Source organism: Chelonia mydas, chromosome 2 (genome assembly GCF_015237465.2).
Source record: "Chelonia mydas isolate rCheMyd1 chromosome 2, rCheMyd1.pri.v2, whole genome shotgun sequence".
In the NCBI taxonomy this organism is placed as follows: Eukaryota; Metazoa; Chordata; order Testudines; family Cheloniidae; genus Chelonia; species Chelonia mydas.
The window spans coordinates 107,499,454-107,520,499 of NC_057850.1; the positions used below are offsets into that span (position 1 = coordinate 107,499,454).

The 21,046-nt window shown below is 40.7% G+C and overlaps 1 protein-coding gene across 7 annotated transcripts in view; it reads right to left on the bottom strand.

The window, feature by feature from the left end:
- The window catches only part of MCUR1 (mitochondrial calcium uniporter regulator 1), a 32,332-nt gene extending 13,617 nt beyond the window's left edge, over positions 1-18,715 (bottom strand). The window contains exons 1-7 of one of the 7 annotated variants that reach the window (XR_006288122.1): positions 18,307-18,710; positions 16,222-16,344; positions 15,060-15,163; positions 10,597-10,698; positions 7,809-7,850; positions 5,309-5,380; positions 411-555 (exon numbers count right to left, since the gene is read on the bottom strand). Coding sequence is in view for 6 of the 7 variants with exons in the window: in XM_043538810.1 (XP_043394745.1) it covers positions 605-691; positions 5,309-5,380; positions 7,809-7,850; positions 10,597-10,698; positions 15,060-15,163; positions 16,222-16,344; positions 18,307-18,406 (630 nt within the window). In the remaining variant the exon portion in view is untranslated. Of the gene's footprint in view, positions 1-323; positions 378-410; positions 692-5,308; positions 5,381-7,808; positions 7,851-10,596; positions 10,699-15,059; positions 15,164-16,221; positions 16,345-17,854; positions 18,061-18,306 lie in introns of those variants that run through there. The other 6 variants (XM_037893086.2, XM_043538807.1, XM_043538810.1 and 3 more) reach the window with 6 other exon arrangements.
- Positions 18,716-21,046: the final 2,331 nt, after the last annotated feature.

Genomic DNA, 21,046 nt, shown 5'->3' on the forward strand with positions numbered 1-21,046 from the left:
AAAGCTTATGCTCAAATAAATTGGTTAGTCTCTAAGGTGCCACAAGTACTCCTTTTCTTTTTGCGAATACAGACTAACACGGCTGTTATTCTGAAACCTGTCATTATATTTCAGTTACCTGTGTAGTAATATCATAGTACTATACATACACACATACACAACAAACTATTTAAAACTAGCTAAAAAATGAGTTCCGTACATTTAGGAGACCTGATATATGGACATTTAAATACTACTCATGTTCAAGTTGTTTGTGCCTGTTTACAGTACACAAATACAAAAGCCACCTTATATCATTCAACAATCCATTCTTAAATTCTTACCAATGCCACTATTTCTGTCCTTATTTCCAGCAGTTTTTTCTCATTAACTGAATACTGAAGAAAAAAAGCAAACAAAAAAAGCATTACCCTCTCTTCTGAATTTGTTCCCAGCTTCATATTAGTACTTTTGCTTAGTTTCCAACATCATTGTTATAATTCCTAAGATGGAATTCAGTATTCTTCTGTGTTTGCCAACAATATTTAGAGTTACCATTGTAGAACAGATGTTGATCTTTGGAAGAAAAGAGAGTTTAAAGCCAAATGTTCAGCAAACCTCAGAGCTATAAGGGCAGCAGATCTTCTACCAGAAACTGCCCTTTAATTATGGCAATATGTTTGCTGACTGGCACTGGGAAAGGATTGCAGATCTGCATTTAAAAAAAACACACACACACACACAAATTTCAATGAACACTAATCCCGTAACTGAGGCTAGATTTAAATATTCTGCTGTGTTCACTTAAGCATAGCTTAAAGAGGACACGGTTAGACTTTAGCCACCTTTCTCACCCCCCACCCCCACCCCTCAGTATGAAGTTTTATAAGATAAAAGCAGATTTAATTGTCATATATAGTTGTTTAATCAGGATTCTAGATTTGTTCCCCACTTGAAATTTTGGAGTGACAGTCAAAGAAAATTCTTTTAATTTGAAATTAACACTATTAAAAATTATTGAATTGGTCAAATATACTATGTTTATGTCTCGTGGTAATCCATTAACTGGTTTGTGAAACCAGAAGGATGCCTTTAAATGAAGAAGTTGAATCCGGATAAATAATAACTCCACATAATGTTCTTGAGTTCTATAAAATGGGGGAGGGGAGGAAGACTATCACATGTTGCAAAGAAAAAGATTACTGCATGCTTGCAAGAACTGAAACACATCAGTATCGTTCAAGTTAGGAGAGACTCCGGTGAATGGAGAGGGGGACAAAAATACCACAAACATCTTCACTCAATATTTCTTTTTAAACAAGTAGTCAACAACTACTTGTAACAGCTCTAGCACGTAAGTAGATGGGGGACAGAAAACTAAAAGTTGGCAGGGAGATGGCCCTTAGGTTTGATATGTGTTTTCAGTAGTTGAGTAACAATCCATAAAAGTTAAAAGTAAAAGTCCAATATCAATAATCTTTTAATGTTTTTATGGCATTTCCTAGAATTTTAAACAGTAATAGAAAAAAAATCCATAATGTTGACTAATCTGCTATGCAGCAAGGGCTGGGCTAATGGAGTAACTGGTGGCAGAAGATAACAGCCTACTACTATGTTGATCAGCACTAGAGGCGGGCGTTGCACAAACTTTATCCAGGAGTTTTACAGACATTTGCTGACAAGAGAATTCTTGGATTTAATTCTAGGTTCCGGAAGGGAGTCTGCTGCAGTGGTTCTGCCCCTGTCCCCCATAAACCTATGGCTATCCTCGAGCCCTTGTCCCTTACAAGCCCCACTCCTCCTAATGCCCCCACCACCCTGACTCATTCTCTCTTTGGCTTCTGACCCCCTCACTCTCTGCTCCTTCACATTCCTCAGTTTCCTCCCACCATCCTCTTGTTGTCCCTCCCCATCCCCATCTTCTACCCACCCTCTGCTCCTATACATCCCCCTGCCTGTCCCATCCAATTCCCCCCTCTGGTTCCTGCCTCTCCCCCTCCATCTACCCCCCACATTTCCCAGCTTGCACTCCCCAAACACCTCCCCTAATACTCCCTCTGCTCCTATTCAACTCTGACACCTGGCTCCTATCTCTCACTCTTTCCCCCACGGATACTGTCCCCTTAGCCTTCTGGATCTCCCCACCCTCTGGTTCCTGCAACCCCCCTTTTCCCTTATCTCTTCCCCACTCTTTAGTCCTCTGCAGTCTAAATCAGGCTGCTCCTCCTCCTCACTGCCTGGGTACCAGCAGGGGGTACACTGAGAGCACAGGGGAGACAGTCTCCCTGCTCTCAGTTCTAGTGCCACAGTATCCTGGAGCAACATTTGCAAGAAAAGTTTGGCTCAGTCTCTGCAGCACTGGACTAGAGCATTCCCCATATTTTTTTCATGGGACCAGCATTCCTGACACAAAGGCCACCTCTTTGCCAAATTTCAAGTTCCTGCTTCAAAATATGGAGGCACTACAGCATCCTAAAAAAGTCTTATAAGCATTTGTTAACATAGGCAAAACATTGTATTTTCCCCTAATCCGGTCCTCAGAAACAGCTTATCCTGTTTTTTTTAAAGGAGGGTTATGGAAGGAGGAGGAGGTTCATCCTGAGGCAGACACCCAGTATGGAAAAATTCAGTCCAAATGGTTAGTTTGGCAGGGTTACCAGCCAAACAGGGTCTTACAATGTGTTGGGCAATCTTATCTAAAGACATCACTCTTGTGATGTCGATAAATATGTTGAATACTATAGTAAATTTAAGCAATCTGTAAGATTCATTTGAACTAGTTTTACATAAATTGCCAGGATTTTCAATTTAATTATGTGAAAGAGAAAAGATTATTCTATTCTACAATACTCATGGCCTTCACACCTCTTTGGTTAGACAAACTTGAGATCTTTTTCTGTGCGATAAGAGCATGTAAAGCAAACTGCCAGAATGTTCCTGGAAGATGCCCTAGTACCAGCGGTTCCCAGACTGTGGGTTGTGGCCCCAAATGGAGCACGCCATCAGCAGGTGAGATTCTGGTGATCCCTACTGCATGGAAGGTGCCATTTTGCTCTGAACAGCATGGCCCTGCATGCACCATACGTACAAGGTCACACTGTGCGGAGGATGCTATTTTGTAGAGCAAAATGGTGTTGTCCATGTGGTGTGACCTCGCATATATGTGTGAGGTTATGCTATGCAGAGGTTATGCTCTGCAAAATGGCATCCTCCATGCTGTCTGTGGTCCTAGCAGGAAATACTTCATTAAAATGGGATCGTGCCAGCAAAAAATTTAAGAACCTCTGCCCTAGTCCTAGGCTCAGAGCAATGTAAAGCTCCCCCTTTGCTCATTTCTCAGCAGCCTTAGTTTGCCCATTCAACTCTGAGTCTTTCTGGTTATATTTGTGACTGTCCCTCCCAACTTCTTTGTGTGGGCTTTTGCCCCACATTTCAATCAACCTGTCCTCTTCCCAAACTGGATTCTTGGATGCAGCAGAAGGAAACATTTTGACTAGCTATTGCAATGTCATAACCTAAATAATGTCCTTCTGCTTCCTATCTTATCACTAGAGAAACTTTCCTACCTTGCCTTTAAATGAAGAAGTTGAAACCGGATAATAACTGTAAAACAAGTAATGTGTACACATTTATATTTTTAAACAACACGCTGATGGACTATTAGCTCACCATGCTTTGGAAATATTTCAGGAGTAAAGCCACTGGCTAAACCTTTACTAATTTAAGTTACCCCAGGTATCTTCCTAGGTAAGTGTGCTTTATTTTCCCCCCAGCTTTTATAGGGCTCTGCACATTCAAGTATAGGTCTCACCTGTGTCCAAGTGCATATGCAAATAATGCTTTCACTAATGCAGAAGCAACAACATCTAGACATAAGCACAGGTTGAAGAGAGGTCACAGAACTTTCACCCAGCCCTTTATTTTGGGTTCTCCTCTTTCCTATTATGTACAAATAAACCTTACTTTATATGTAGCATCATGTTCTCCATTCATCTGCCTCCTTCCCCATTCTATGCCAGAGTTCTGGACATGCATGATGTCTGCTGACAACAATTAGCAAGCAAGCAGTCTCCTTGAAAGGTACAATATCCTGTATAACAACAGACTGCAATGGAGTACACGTCTGTAGTCTATAGTTATCTACTTCTTCACATAAAGGTTGGGGGTTTCATGTAGAAAAGCAATGTAGTCTAGTGCTTTGAGCAAGAGACAGAATCCAGATTCCTGGGCTCTATTCCTGTCATCTTGGACATATCACACACTCTTTGTGCCTAAGTTAACTGATCTGTAAAATGCATACAATAATGCTTACCTACCCATAGAGATATTGTGAGGCTTGCTATTTAAGTAGTTAAGAGCTTCAGAGGAAAGGTGCTATGTTAGTGCAAAGCATTATTTTTGCAACATCTGAAAAATCTATGAGTTCAAAGGTTTGAAGGCCACAGTTTGTTCTTCAACCCAATTCTCTCATGGAGCAGCACAGAGGGCTACCCAGAGTACTAAGTCATTGACCCAACCCAGGATAGCTTGTTTGACAACCATTATGAGTAATCACTTTCAAGGGCACATCTACCAGTTTTGAAAGAATAAAGACTAGCAGGATCTAAAGAAAACAAAGCTTACTGCCCAGAGTAACGGTCAATATTATTCCACACTACACGTCTATGAAATATAAATGTCAAATGTGACGAGTGAATAGGGAAAATAAAATCTGTTGAAAAACGTCATTCAAAAAAGACTATTCAAGTTAGGCAATATAATTTTTTTTTGATTTGCAGAAACACATTTTGATAATGGCATTTACAAGAGCTTAAAACAGAGTTACATATAATACTCTAAAAGAGAAAAAAACCTGCCGATTTACTGTAACCTTTATTACTCCAGTTAAAGATTTTCAGTTCTATCAGACACTTGAAAGTCAGAAGTGACCAATACCAATTAGGACAAGACAGTGTGAAGATCACTTTAATCAAACCGTTGGCTGACATACTGGCTACGATGTAATTAGTCCCCTATTGGGGCAAGGACAGGCTTTCAATTTAGGTAATTTAACAAGGTATTTAAACTTAATTTGACTAAATAAATTTAGAAAAAACACACTGTTTTTAATATCAAGATTAATGAGGAAATAATGTCAAAATATGATAAAATATTAAAAACAAATGGCGTCACATTACACTACAGAACCATTAAGATGAATAATTATGGTTCACGCTATCTTCTGGCCAAAAGACTTCATGGACAACCATGAAAATTACATTCTTGACCAAACAATTTCAAATGGTATTCACATTTTTACATACTTCTAGAAGAAATCCATAAAACATACCAGTTCTTTTACTCTGCTCTTCTCCAGATTGAAGCCTAATTTGTTATCTGCACGAACTTTGGTAACTTCATCCTAGAGAAAAATTATACAAAATATATCAGGAAATTTAAAAAACATTTTCCTCATTCAATTCATGAGCTAAGTAATGGAACAAATATATTGTGCCTTCCTACTGCAAACCTCAATAAAAGGACTTTTCTCCTGATCTCTGGGGTGAATAGGATTCCTGAAAGCCACGACAACTTGCAGCTGCTTTTGAGACTAAAACACTGACATAGCAGATCCAGGACAACGTAACATATGTCTATCCAATGAAGCTGAGAACATTTCTTATGTCCCAGGTACTACTAACTTAGACGTTTGGAGGCCAGGTCTGGGTATGTGTAAAATGTTGATGTCTTATAGAGACATACGACTGCTCTAATCCATTCAAGGTAGCATATAAAAATATGCCTTCAAAGAGGACACTGGTAATGGTCATCTCTCTAATAACTCTTTGGCTTAAAAAAACTCCTACAGATAATTTAAGACAGCTCATGGAATATTTACTGGAAGTTATATAACAGATATATTATATTTTTAAAACTTTATAGAGCTACTTGTCCATGTTTTACTCGCACAATAGCAGTAAATGGTGCTGCTGCTTCTCAATGACAGCTACCATTTTACTGCAACTTCTCAGAGGAATTCCAGTTTCCTGACTGTGGGTCATAGAGCAAGCTGCAAATCAGACTAGTGCATAGGATAAATGTGAAGACTGATGAATATTCCAAGAAATTCTACTATGTATCAGACACATGCAAGCATTTTTTACAAGCCACTATTAAGCTAATAAAAAAGTGTTTAATTATCTTAGACTCATTTCTGTTTTAGTAATTTTTAATTCTGCTTAATAACTTATAAAATATCTGTCACTAATTTTAAATTATCAATTCTTAATTATAAAATGTTAAGTTACAATTTTCTTTTAACACACCTATCTCACACACTGTGTACGTGTCTATTTGTTCTTATACAAGAACAAATACATAATTTTAACCTTGAATATTACCAGAGTGAATTTTCATACCATGATGAAGGAAAAATGTAACTAAATAATTTAATTTTATGTAAAAACAAATTGATGATGACCTCAAACCTCTATAAAACCTACTAATGAAAAATATCAGTTTTAGGAAGAATGATTTGGGATAGAAATATTAACGTCTATGTAAAAGGAAATCAATATCAAATGCAACTGATTATGACAGACCTTAGGGATTAATTAGAAGGATTTTAAAACTATATTTTAGAGTGTTCAAAAGTGCACAATACAAATACACAATATGAGCCTTATTTTAGACATGATGTAATATTATGAAAATCAAGACAACAGGAAGAGCATGGGGTGATGAAGAACAATAATTACAAGATCACACAGTTACTAAGCCTAGATATGTCAACAGCTTGATGGTTCAGTGGAGAAGCATTAGGAGATCAGCAACCTGGGAGTGGAAGGGTGTGCCCCCTCTCCAGCTGAGAGGAGCAAAGTAGGGCAGAGTGGTGAATAGGAACCCTAAGACTACATCCTCAGGGGGCAACCATTTTTCCTAGGGGCAGTCTGGCTTCTTTAACACTGGGAACAATGGGAAGTGGTGTCCATTTTCAAAGAAGGCATTTTTGTTTTTATTAAGGGCACCCCGTAGTTTCACACCCATTGAAAACTGGAGATGGCAATCATTTTGAAAGAGGGCAGTTAATAATGGAATTCTCTGAAGGAGACAAATTTTCATCACATCTTCTGAAGCAGCAGCAGCTTTCAGTTAAGAAGAACAGCACTACAATGACCATTAACCCTAAACAAACAAAAAAAACCAAACCCTTTTCATGTAGTCCGTATACTCAATTTCCATTAAATTTTACTCTATGGGAAGTTTGAAGAGAGTTTCATTTTTCTGTTATTACAATAATTTGGATAAAAAACATGGTCTGGCACATGGGGTTAAATTTCGTAAAGAACCAATTTTTAAATTAATTTTTACTCAAATAAACCAAATGACTTGCAGATTCTCAGAAAACCAATTCTGTGCCCAATAAGTGCTGTAATTTTGGGGATAATGCCATGCATTTTAATAGAAAACAAAGTGGCCTTAAGAGCAGAGCTCAATTCAGCCCTAAACTGCAACTGGCACTTTCTTAATTCAATCAATAAAATGCAAATAAAGTAAAACAGCTAAGAGAGTGAAAAATCTGATTTAAAACATATTTTTAGGTTTTAATAGTTTCAGCTACCACTAAGAATACATACATGAAGCTGCCTTTGCTGCAGAATCCAGAATTTGGAGATTTCAGTCCCCCATACCAGGGTACCTGCAGCATAACAACTAAGCACTTTAGCGGCAGAGGTAAGTAAAAACCTTTTAAAAGTGAACAAGATAGATATTTAAAATGGGTCTCTAAATTCTTCATATTCATTATAGTCATATTGCACCTAAGTAGTAATATAAACAATGTATCTTACCATTACTTGCTTCTTTAGCATCTGGAGTTCAAGTTTTACTTTCTTAAAAAAAAAAAGAAGTAAATGTCCTAAGAGTACCGGTGAATCTGCATTACAGCTACTAGCACTGTACTAGTGAGCAATAAACTATGCATATTTCCAATTTCCTTTTCATTTTATAGATTGTCTAGTCCAGAGCGATATAATGTTTTTAAATAGTAGCAAATGTGAGACAGGTTACAGTATCAGTTATTTCTGCAAAAACACTTTTTTAGAAGCATGTTTATCAACAGTTTCTTTCTGCTATTAAGACATTCCAGAATTGTTTTTTTAAGGGTTCCATTTTAATAAATTGTAAGGCTGTCAAGCAATTAAACAAAATTGCGATTAATCGCATTGTTAAACAATAATAAAATACCATTTATTTAAATAGCTTTGGATGCTTTCTACATTTTCAAATATATTGATTTCAATTACAACACAGAATACAAAGTGTACAGTGCTCACTTTATTTTTGATTACAAGTATTTGCACTGTAAAAAAAACAAAAGAAACAGTATTTCAATTCACCTAATACAAGTACTACAGTGCAATCTCTTTATCATGAAAGTTGAACTTACAAATGTAGAATTATGTACAAAAAAACCTGCATTCAAAAATAAAACAAATGTAAAATTTTAGATCCTGCAAGTCCACTCAGTCCTACTTCTTGTTTGTCTGAGTGATTGGCTAACAAGTTTGTTTACATTTGCAGGAGATAATGCTGTCCATTTCTTGTTTACAATGTCACCTGAAAGTGAGAACAGGCATTCTCATGGCACTTTTGTAGCCAGCATCGCAAGATATTTACGTGCCAGATGCGCTAAAGATTCACATGCCCCTTCATGCTTCAGCCACCATTCCAGAGAACATGCTTTCATGCTGATGATGCTTGTTAAAAAAATAATGCGTTAATTAAATTTGTGACTCAACTCCTTGCGGGAGAATTGTATATCCCCTGCTTTGTTTTACTCGCATTTTGCCATATATTTCACGTTATAGCAGTCTCGGATGATGACCCAGCATGTTGTTCATTTTAAGAACACTTTCACTGCAGATTTCACAAAAGGCCAAGAAGGTACCAATGTGAAATTTCTAAAGATAGCTACCCAAGGTTTAAGAATTTGAAATGCCTTCCAAAATCAGCTTCCCTTACTTTATGTGGAGCATGCTTTCAGAAGTCTTAAAAGAACAACACTCCAATGCGGAAACTACAGAACCTGAACCACCAAAAAAGAAAATCAACCTTCTGCTAGTGGCATCTGACACAGATAATGAAAATTAATATACGTCTGTCTGCACTGCTTTGGATTGTTATCGAGCAGAACCTGTCATCAGCATGGGTGCATATCTCCTGGAATGGTGGTTGAAGCATGAAGGGACATATGAATCTTTAGTGTATCTGGCACGTAAATATCTTGCAATGCTGGCTACAACAGTGCCATGAGAGCGCCTGTTATCACACACGTGACATTGTAAACAAGAAGAGGGCAGCATTATCTCCTGTAAATGTAAACAAACTTGTTTGTCTTAGCGATTGGCTGAACAAAAGTAGGACAGAGTGGACTCGTAGGCTCCGATGTTTTACATTGTTTTGTTTTTGAGTACATTTATGTAACAAAAAACCCCTCTACGTTTGTAAATTGCACTTTCACGACAGAGACTGCACTACAGTACTTGTACGAGATTAACTGAAAAATACTATTTCTTTTATCATTTTTACAGTGCAAACATTTGTCATAAAAAATAATGTACACTGATTTCAAATACAACACAGGATATAATATATATGAAAATGTAGAAAAATATCCAAAATATTTAATAAATTTAAATTGGTATTCTATTTGTACACAGTGTGATTAATTGCGAGTTAACTGCAATTAATCAACAGCCCTAATAAACTGTGTTTCCAATTTATGTATGTTAAAAACAGTTCAGAAGCACCTTAAGTTAACAGTCCCATTATTTTTTCCTTGTTCATTCACCTCTAAATATATAAGATTACGGATAAACAATTTTCCCTTCTCAATAGCCAACAGAACACCTTCTATTTGGTTTCCTTTAATTGTGACCTTTGGCAGAATTGTTAACAACCTACCATCCTCTACAAGGTTTCTTTCAACATCTTTTTGCTTGCTGTAAATTTGTTAAACCGCATCTGCCAATGAGATGGTAAAAATTCCTCCTCTTCAGCAGACTAATTTCACTACTTTGGGCTGACTGACAGGGTCCCTATACAGCAAAAAGATATGCTCAGCTTCTAGGAAGAGGAGCAATGGATATCTGACATATGTCAGGAGTGTTTTAACACTGTCCCAAAAATCTTATAAGACATGCATTCAACTATGGATTGTATAACTATTACTGGATCAAATTTTTTAATGCTGTAAATGATTATATTATATTACTACTTCCTCAGGTTAATGGGTGCTCTGCAAGCAACTCTCCACATTTGATACTATGATTCTACTACTCTTGGCTTTCCCTCCCCTCCTCCCAACACAGAGAAGTTTTAAAACACAACAACAAAGCTTGATGCATGGCTTTCCTCTACGCTATGTGTTCTCAACTTGGGGCTCATGACTACGCTATGTGTTCTCAACTTGGGGCTCATGACCACCTGCCCTTACTTTATGGCGAACTGGGAGGGGCATTGCAAAGCTTTTTTCTGCTGGAACATGAAGTCAGGGTGTGGAAAAAGTTGAGAAGCACTTCTCTATGCGGTATACAAAAAAACCCAGTGCTACACTAGTTTGTATGTGTTTTTTACCTCATTTTCAGCTCGGAGTGCTGAAAATTCACTCTTTTCTAAAATAATCATATCCTTTTTCACACCACCAATATGAGACATTATTTGCTGAAGAGTGATTTCCTTTGAAAGAAGAAAGAAAAATTCAGCTCATACCATAACAATTGCAACATCCTAAAAACTTGTACTTGTGTACAAATATAGTATTTAAAACGCTATTATTTCAGTCTCCGTGTCACTTAATTTAAGATGGCTAATTTAAGCTCAGAAGCTAGCTAAATTTTACTCAGAGCTACCACAAAACACTAGCTATTTCTGAAATATCTACAGATTGGTGGAATTGTGATATCACTGATAGCTCCTCTCTTCACATTTCAGCTTTTCCTCTTCCTGCTGCAGCTATAAGTGTGGTGTTGTAACATTAAAGCAACTAGTGACTCCAGTGATGCAAAGAGCTGGAGAGGATATGGGGAAGGAAGTGCATTTGGACCATTTCAGTCATATTGCACCTGCCAGCCGTAAGGTCTGCAGACTAATAGATACATGTAATACTACATATTGTACCAAGTCAAATAAGAGAGCATTTTATTGTAGGCATGTACTTAACCTAGAATACAAATAAGAACTCATGACAAACTGTTCTTTTCCTCTTACAATAAAAGAAAAAAAGATGCACAGAACAGCATATAAAGACAGCACTTCAGTAAAATGTTCTTTCCTATTTCAGCCGAGATCAAGATACCAGTTACAGGAATGTTTACTTCAACACTCCAAAGAATGCAATTTAGGTGCCATAACTACTCCAGAGTGCTCAACAGGTCTATTGGTCATACCAATACAAAGTAATGCTAACTTGTGTTTTTCTTTTTTCTTATTGTTACAGCCAATGATGACCATCAACTGGCTCTGGTTATGAAGACATGTCAATAGCAGTATTACTTCAAAGTTTAATCTAAGTGAAATATTAAACAATGCTTAAATCCTGTCTTCCCTGTGTTTATTTTAAATAAACAGTATTATTTTATACATATTTTCAATTTCACTGAGGACAGCAAACAGGACAAAGAACACAAAAAGTGGAGAAAGGTGGCCTGCTCCCACCTGTTTTACCCTATCTTTCATCCTCTCCAGTTCTCTCTGTAATTGTAGGCATTTTTCTACAACTATACTAACATAAGTCTTTACACCATCCAGGTAGTAACAGAGGTAAATATTTATTCCCATGCTATAGATGAGGGTGCTAAGGAAGAGAGGCTATATGACATGACCAAGATGACGGAGAAGTCAGCATCAGAGCCATAATTAGAACACAAGAATTCCTTGCTCTTAGACATTCATATAATTTACTAGAACAAACTTTCTTATGCTATGGAGTCATCCATTGTGACCAAAGGCTAGAGATGAGCAGTTTGCTGGTGGCTGGGAGGGTGCTTTGAGCAACCCGAGCACTACTGGTCTACTTCCAGCTGCAAATAGGTCTGGGGTCTTCCCAGAACCAACACCCCCCCCGCCCCCCCCCCCCCCAAAAAAAATTCTAAAGACACAGAGCTGCCCTGGGTAGCTGTAGAGGACATCAAGAATAATCCATGAGTTTCAGGAAATAATCATAGTGACAAACAATCATATCCTGTATATGATGGAAACCACTTCAAGCCAGGGGGTACTACTGCACCTCCAGCACCAGCACCACTGATTCGGAGTCTATTTGAACAGGGACTGGAAGACTACTTGTCCAAATTTAGCATCGTCTCTAGATTGCTGAGAGACTGCTTAGCGAGAAGCGAAAGCGTGACATGATGACCAGGTTGCCACCTTGCAAATGTGGATGTTAGCCAGAAATGTCAAAGAAGTCGCTTGGAATCTAGTCAACGTCTCAGTACTCTATCTGGGTCTAGCCAACTCATAACGTAGGTGAATACAACTCGATATCCATGATAAACTCCTTTGTGTGGAAACAGGACTGCCCTTCATTCTGACTGCAAAAGCAATGAACAACTTAAACAAAGAATGGAAAGGTTTAGTCTGTTCTAGATAAAACACTACAGCTCTTCTGAGATCTATGGTGTGCAATCTCTCCTCTCCCTTATTATGGTGAGGCTTTGGGAAGAAGGTTAGCAAGAAAACCACTTGGTTGATATGAAAAGTGGAGACCACTATTGTACCCAACCTTAGATGGGGATGAAGGTAAACTTTATCTGCGTAAGAAACCATATTTGGATAATCTGATACTAGGGCTCTCAACTCTCCTGGCTGATGTAATGGCTACTAAAAACACTACCTTCACTGAAAGGTGCAACAGAGAGCAGGTCACTAATGGCTCAAAGGGGGGGACCCATCAGCTTTGTTAAGACTAGATTCAAGCTCCCTGGTAGAACACGGTTCTGTACATGCATAAATAGTCTGTCCAAACCATTAAAAACCTTATAGTCACCGGGTTGGAAAAAAAGGAGTGGTTATCCACATGAGGGTGGAATGCTGATAACAGCCACTAGGCATAGTGTGATTGAGCTAATTGCCAATCCTTGATATTTCAGATACAAAAGATAGGCTGGACTATGCTGAATAGAAGCAGGAATATGGGAGACCCCTTTCAGCTTCAACCAGATAGAAAACCTTGCTAAATGGGAGAGGTAAGTTATCCTATTTGATGGTTTTCTACTACTATTCAGCAGTACCTTCTGCATCTCTCTAGAGTAGGACTCCTCCACTAAAGTTAAAGACGAAGACTCCAGGCTTTTAGGTGAAGGGCCTGAAGACTGGGGTGGAGGAGGCAGCCAAACTTCTGAGCAATCAGGTCTGTGTGAAATGGGAGTAATAGTGAGGGACTAATTGAGAGGTCCAAGAGATGAGAAAACCAGTGTTGATGGGGCCATACCAGGGCAAATTGCTACAAGACAGGCCTTGTCCTGGTTGGCCTTGCACAGAACAAGAGGGATAGGGAGAAAAGTGACCACAGCAGTAGAAAAGCATCTGTCAATGAACCCAGGCTCAGTTCTGCTCTGAAGCAGAACTGGTGAAATTTTGTGTTGTCCTTTGTTGCAAAGGGATCCATTTGGGGAGTTCCCCAGAACGGGAAAATGGACCTTGCTACATCTGGGCAAAGGGACTACACATGGTGATTATTAAAAAACCTGCTCAGGTGATCTGCTAGCATATTCCAAATACCCAAGAGGTGGGCTGTATTCGGAAGCATAGAGGTGTTGATGCAGAAGTCCCAGAGGAGTATTGCTTCCCAACAAAGTTTACATAAAACATGGCACCAATATTCCCCTTACCCTAACAAGAGGAAGGAACGCCATACAAGGTAAGCACAACTCCTTGATGTTTACATGTAGGCTGAGATCTTGGGGAGACCAGAGACCTTGCATCTGCAGGGGTCTCACATGAGCCCCCACAACCCATGTTTGAGGCATTAGTGACTAAAGTAAGAGACCAGGTGCCAGAACCACACAAAACAACATTTTTTTTTTTTTTAAAACTGACTATCTATTAAACTGAACTAACTATACAATGGGTACTACAGTACACCCTCACTATATTCCCTTCATAATAACAAACCTTCAGTTATAATGAACCTGGTCCCTGGATTCTACTTCGAGCCCAGCTACAGAGCTGGAGGAGCTGTCAGCCGCCTCACCCTCACTGACACTTTTGCTATAACAGACTCCTGGCTATAATGAACAAATGGCTTTGATCCCAATGGGTTTGTTATAGCAAGGGTGTACTTTATTTACAGGATTTGACTAAAACTTGAAAGAGGACAGGAAACTCTAGTAACCATCATGGGTGATAGGAAGGAACTGAGGTGGGTCAGGGACAGCTTGACCCTTTATGCCTGTGCCTAGGTGTGAGACAGCAGACAGAACTTATGACACCCTAATGGATACCACAAAGGGAAAATCTCTCTGAGAACTGTGCACTAGATTGCACGAATGCCTACAGTGGAATGGACAAGTGCAACCACTCAAAGAAGAGCCAAGGAAACCCTTACTTCCTTGTGATAGCAAATGGGTTTGTCTTTCTTGGGAAGACTTGCACTATTCGCTATATCTCATGTGCCAGTCAATTTGCATGTGTCACATATCTCAATCTCTTACCTAAAAATTCTCTAGTCAATTACCATTTCAACCCCAAAATGAGGGCCTGTATTGCACTTGAGCTTGAAAAGTCTGCATCTGGGTGGTGCACTGAATCACAGTAGTTGAAATTCAAAATCCATAGCAACACTTGTTTGTGCATTTGAGAATAGGGGAAAATAAAAATCAGGCCTCAAAGCTAAATATAAATCAAGCATCCAGTTTGAAAACACCCAGAAGATATATAGGGATGCTTACATTGTATTTTTAACCCCGAATTTCTTTGCTGTTCAAAATGTAAGGTACAATTTGAAGCACAGTCATTCCTTAAATACCAAGTTATATGTTTTACTAGTAGAAACATTATATTTTGGTTTTCTTTAAATCCAACACCTTCCTGTACCTCACCTGTTGTACTTTGGTCACCATGTCCTTGTAAATCACATCCATGTTGGTGTTCATAATTTTCACTAACGCAGATACAATGATCTCTGATTGCTGAATAGTGAACCCTAAGCAAAACAAAATATAGCAAAACATAGCAAAATTATGAACAATTTTTTCAGAGATGTCACTTTCAAATACTATTCACAAAGATTTTTAATAAATTATGGCCATGACAGAGGCCACAAACATACTCCTCCCTCCATTCAGAACTAACAACAGAACACGTTACTGTCCAATTAATTAAATTGGAAACACACAAACATGCAAGGTTTCTCCACCATAAAATGAAAACTGCAGTATAGCTAAATGGCAACTTCTACTGTTCAGCACTATCCCTCAACAACAATATAGGATGGTGGTATTTTATTTATTTATTAAAACAGATGTGGGTACACATCGGAATGTCATATTGTCTCTCTCATGCCTGCTTAGTTTTTTGTGAACAAGCAGGTTATTGGAAGTTATAACCTTGCTCTTCAAGAGCAGGAACCTGATTTTAGTACACAACTTGTTCAGAAAAATATAAAAAGGTATGCACAATCCAATAAATCAGAACAAAACTAGTTGGTCTGTTTTAGGTCTACCAGTCTTTAAGACTCTGTAAAATATAACAATATGTAAAGTGAAGTGTATTATGATTTAACTCACTTCTGCTGATTATTGTAACAGTTGCAACATTCTACTAAGATATTTTGCAAAACAATAATCCCTCAGGAAGTACTTTCAACATTTGCAGGTTCACAATAAAGGCAGTGATATGATATTATGGATGAGAATTAAAAAAAAAATGCAAACGTAGGGCAATTACAAGGTATGTAAGAGTTAATTAAGTGTTATATAGCAGGCCTGACCAGTTTCTGACTTCAGTTACACAGATGTAAATCCAAAATAACAAAATTCAAAATTTGATCTTAATAATGTCCCTTTCAAGCAGAATAAATATCTCAGTAGGTTTTAAGCAATCTTTATAAAAGCTATCTCACTAAGAATGACACTTTTAAATTAAGTGTCACAGAGAAATAACTGCACAAGTTTAGTACTCTGAAATGATAATAAAATCATACAGCAGAAATAAGTTATAGATCACTCTACATATTTGAATAATTTGTAACAGAAAAGTTACCATTTTCTTCCAACAGGCACACTAGAGCATGGGTGTCAAAGAATAGCTTTCTACTCCCCGATAAGGAAAATTTCCCCTTGACACTGTGAGTTTGTAAAGATGATGCCACAGAGATGCTTAAGTCTACAAAAAACGCATACAAGTTAGTGGGTCAATATGAAATGAAAGTACATTCACTAAGACACTTTTTATTCCTGTAAGAAGTTCACTACATACTTCCAATAACTAAAAATTGGCATTACTTTAATCTACTATAAAATTCAACAATCTCCCCCAACATACATTATTGCAACATGCTCAGGATGCTGGAGTTAGAGTGCAAAGCACCTTGCAGTCAGCTATTCTGTTCAGCTTTTTATACAGTTGTACGCCATCACCATGGTATCTGAGCACTTTCTAGTACCGTATTACCCTTGTGAGTAATCTCAGTGAACGCAGTGGGACTACTCATGTATAAAGCCACATTACAAGCGGTACAGCAGCATAACTGCTCTGCCACAGCAGCGTAGACATTTCCTACATCAACAGAGAGCACATCCCCTCAAGACAATTCTTCCATTGACCTAGCAGTGTCTACACTGGGGCTTAGGTCAGCTTAACTACATCTCTCACACAGTGTGAATTTTTTACGCTCCTAAGTGACGTAGCTAGGTCAACCTAAATTTTAGATGTAAATGTGGTCTTACACACACAGATGTTTGCTGGATTAGGGCTTAAATAATGCGTTCAGCACCTACTCAAGTCAGTGGAAGTTGAGGGCACTTGGTATCTTTGAGGACTAGGTCCACAGTCTTAGGCCAGATCTACACTAGAAGTTTACATTGGTGTAACTGTCACTCAAGAGCGTGAACCTCCCCAACGCCCCGAGCGATGCAGTTATCCCAATCTAACTCCCGGTGTAGACAGTGCTATGTTTATGAGGACTTCTCCTGTTAACGTAGCTACCGCCTCTTGCGGAGGTGGATTACTACGCTGACGTGAGAAGTTCTCCCGTCAGCGTAGTAGTGTCTTCACTGAAGTGCTACAGTGGCGCCACCACAGTGGTATAGTTACATCGCTGCAGCGTTTTAAGCAGAGAACTGCCCTTACTTCATTAGCAGTTACTTCCTATTATTTACTGAAATACAGTAGACCTCAGAGTTACAAACTGACTGGTCAGCCACACACCTCATTTGGAGCTGGAAGTATGCAGTCAGGCAGTTGAAAGGGGTGTGTATGAGAGCAAATACTGTACAATACCGTGTTAAACTACTAAATTTGAGGTTCTACTGGACTTGATGGCCCTTTAAACAGAAAATATTTATTCACAATCTGATATTTACCATTGTAAACAAAACTTAAAAACACACAGCAAATACTGTTGCTGTTTGTCTTTTTCAAACAGAGTGTGAAGAGATGGGATTGTTGTAGGGAAGGGGAGATAGGCTGGAGTGCTGTGGCTACTGAAGAGTTATGAGGTTGACTTGTGATAAACACAACACCCATTTTATTATATGTAACAACTCCCACCAAAACTGTAGAGAAGATATAGTTATGCTCAATTCAAATCTCCCAAATAAGTGTTTAAAGTATAATAGGGTTAGTTTTCTGGATTAAGAATAACTGGAAAAAAAATGCAAACACTTATTCCTACAACTGGCAGAAAACAGCATTTCCGCAGGAGAGTGAATTTTCTCGTGGGCAGCAACATCGGAGACCCTCCAGCTCGGTTTTACTAAACGCGGCTTGTCACAACACCGCGGGCAGGCGGCGGAAGGCGCCTGTGCGGTTGCGCTGCGCGTGGAAACAAGCAGGCCTAGGCCGGGAGAGCTCGGGCTGCTGTCACAGGCCCCCTTGGCGAGAGCAGACGCGCAGGCCGGAAGCCCCCGTGGCTGTCAGGGTGGGGTGAGGAGAGCGCGTGCGCGGAGAGCGCCCCAGCCCGCGGCGGAGACTCCTGCCCCCAGCGCTGCGGGGCTGGGGGGCAGCGCACACGGGCTCCCGGCTCAGCTGGCGGGGCTGCAGACTGGGCGGGCCTGGCCCTGCGGGTGAAGGCCGGGGCGGCCTCCCGGCTGCTGGCGACACCGCTCGCGAGACCCCCGTTCTCACCCCGCTCGCTGCGCGGGCCAAGACGGCGCCGGCGGCCGGTCCCCGCGGCGGCGGCGGCGGCAGCGCTGAGCCCGCTGATGCCTTTACTCCAGACTCGCATGGCGCCGCGGGCCGCATCCCCTGGCTGCGCGGAGGAGGCGGTTACTAGCGTGGGCGCGTGGAGGAAGCCTGGTAGCTGCCAGTCTCCAAGGCAACGGGGCGACGGCGCTGGCGCGGGGATGTCACGTGAGGTGGCGGAGCGGCCGCCTCCCCGCCCTGGCGGCTGGAGCAGGAGGACAAAGCACAGCGGAAGTCTGGCCTCGATCACATCACCCTCCGCCTGAGGGCGGTACTAGGACTGTCTCCTCAAACCCCTGCGCCCGGGCGTCTTAGTTCCGGCACCAAGCTCCGCCAGCCCATTTGGGCATTCAATGCGCATGCGCCTCTACGCGGAGGTGTTTCCGTATGGTGCGCGGTGACGTCATGGGCCCCGCCCCTTGACTAACTGAGCGGCGTAGGCGTGGCTGAGTGCTGAGAAGTGCTGGGGCGCTGGCCAAGGGGGAAGGCTGGGGGCGGTCCCAGGCGCGCTCGCCCGCCCCCCGCTGGATTGGATCCGCCCCACACAAGGGCAGGCAGAAGAGCCAACCACGGGGCTGTAGGTTACCAGGGGCCCGCCTGGGTGTTGTCTGACGCTGTCTGAGCTCAGAGGGTGGGGGAGTTTTGGCACCGGCTGCCTTGCTTGGTGCAAGCCACTAAGGATGCGAGTCTGAGTGAGACCTTTGCTGTGGGCAAAGAAGCCGGCCACACAAGTAAGGTGTAACCACGCACCCAGGCACACACAGAGAAGGTAAAAGTAGACTGGTGACACTGTAACAAAGTACTCAGGGAAGGTCAACAGAACTGACTGTAGTGCGGTGAGGTGCATCTGATCCTGTGGCTTTCCTAGGTCTGTCTGTGTGTAAAAAGAACAGGAGTACTTATGGCACCTTAGAGACTAACCAATTTATTTGAGCATAAGCTTTCATGAGCTACAGCTCACTTCATCGGATACATACTGTGGAAAGTACAGAAGATCTTTTTATACACATAAACCATGAAAAAATGGGTGTTTACCACTACAAAAGGTTTTCTCTCCTCCCACCCCACTCTCCTGCTGGTAATAGCTTATCTAAAGTGATCACTCTCCTTACAATGTGTATGATAATCAAGGTGGGCCATTTTCAGCACAAATCCAGGGTTTAACAAGAACGTCTGAGTCGCAAGTCCTCCTTTTCTTTTTGTGGATACAGACTAACACGGCTGCTACTCTGAAACCTGTCTGTGTGTAGTTATGGTTCTCCCGGTCCACCATGCTGCCACCTCTTAGTTATATTAGAAGGTATAGGGAACAGTGACCATGGAGTTCTAACATTGGAAAAGCTGGTGAGGCTGGGGTCTTTAGTCACATTGGTCAATAATTTCTTGCATGGTGACAGGTTTCAGAGGGGTAGCCCTGTTAGTATGTGTCAGCAAAAACAACGAGGAGTCCTTGTGGCACCTTAGAGACAAATAAATGTATTTGGGCATAAGCTTTTGTGGGCTATAACTCACTTCATCAGATGCATGGAGTGAAAAATACGGTAAGCAGCTATAAATATGCAGCACATTAAAAGATGGCAGTTGCCTTACCAAGTGGAGGTGGGGGGGGGGTGTCACTGCTAACGAGGCCAATTCAATTAGGGTGGATGTAGCCCATTCCCAACAGTTGACAAGAAGGTGAGGGTATCAACAGAGGGAAAATTATTTTTTGTAGTGACCCATCCCCTCCCAGTCTTTATTCAGGCCTAATTTGATGGTATCAAGTTTGCAAATTAATTCCAGTTCTGCAGTTTCTCATTGAAGTCTGTTTTTGAAGTTTCTTTTTGTTGAAGAATGGCCTCTTTTAAGTCTGTTATTGGGTGTCTAGGGAAACTGAAGTGCTCTCTTTCTGGTTTTTGAATGTTACAATTCTAGATGTCTGATTTGTGTCCGTTTATTCTTTCACGTAGAGACTGTCTGGTTTGGCCAATGTACATGGCAGAGGGGCACTGCTGGCACATGATGGCCACATTGGTAGATATGCAGGTGTGGCTGATATGGTTAGGTCCTATGGAATAGATATGCGGACAGAGTTGGCAATGTGGTTTGTTGCAGGGGTTGGTTCCTGGGTTAGTGTTTCTGTTGTGTGGTGAGTAGTTGCTGGTGAGTATTTGCTTCAGGTTGGGGGACTGTTTGTAAGTGAGAACTGGCCTGTCTCCCAAGATCTGTGAGAGCGAGGGATCGTCCTTCAGGAAAGGTTATAGATTCTTGATGATGCGCTGGAGAGGTTTTAGGTGGGGGCTGTAGGTGATGGCTAGTGGCATTCTGTTACTTTCTTTGTTGGACCTGTCCTGTAGTAGATGACTTCTGGGTACCCTTCTGGTTCTGTCAATCTGTTTCGTCACTTCCCCAGGTGGGTAGTGTAGTTTTAAGAACGCTTGATAGAGATCCTGTAGATATTTGTCTCTGTCTGAGGGATTGGAACAAATGCGGTTGCATCTTAGGGCTTGGCTGTAGACCATGGATCGTGTGCTGTGGTCTGGATGAAAGCTGGAGGCACGTAGGTAAGTAGAGTGGTCAATAGGTTTCCGATATAGGGTGGTGTTTATGTGACCATCTGTTATTTGCACTGTAGTGTCGAATAAGTAGTTGGGAATGGGCCACATCCACTTTAATTGAATTTGCTTCATTAGCACTGACCGTC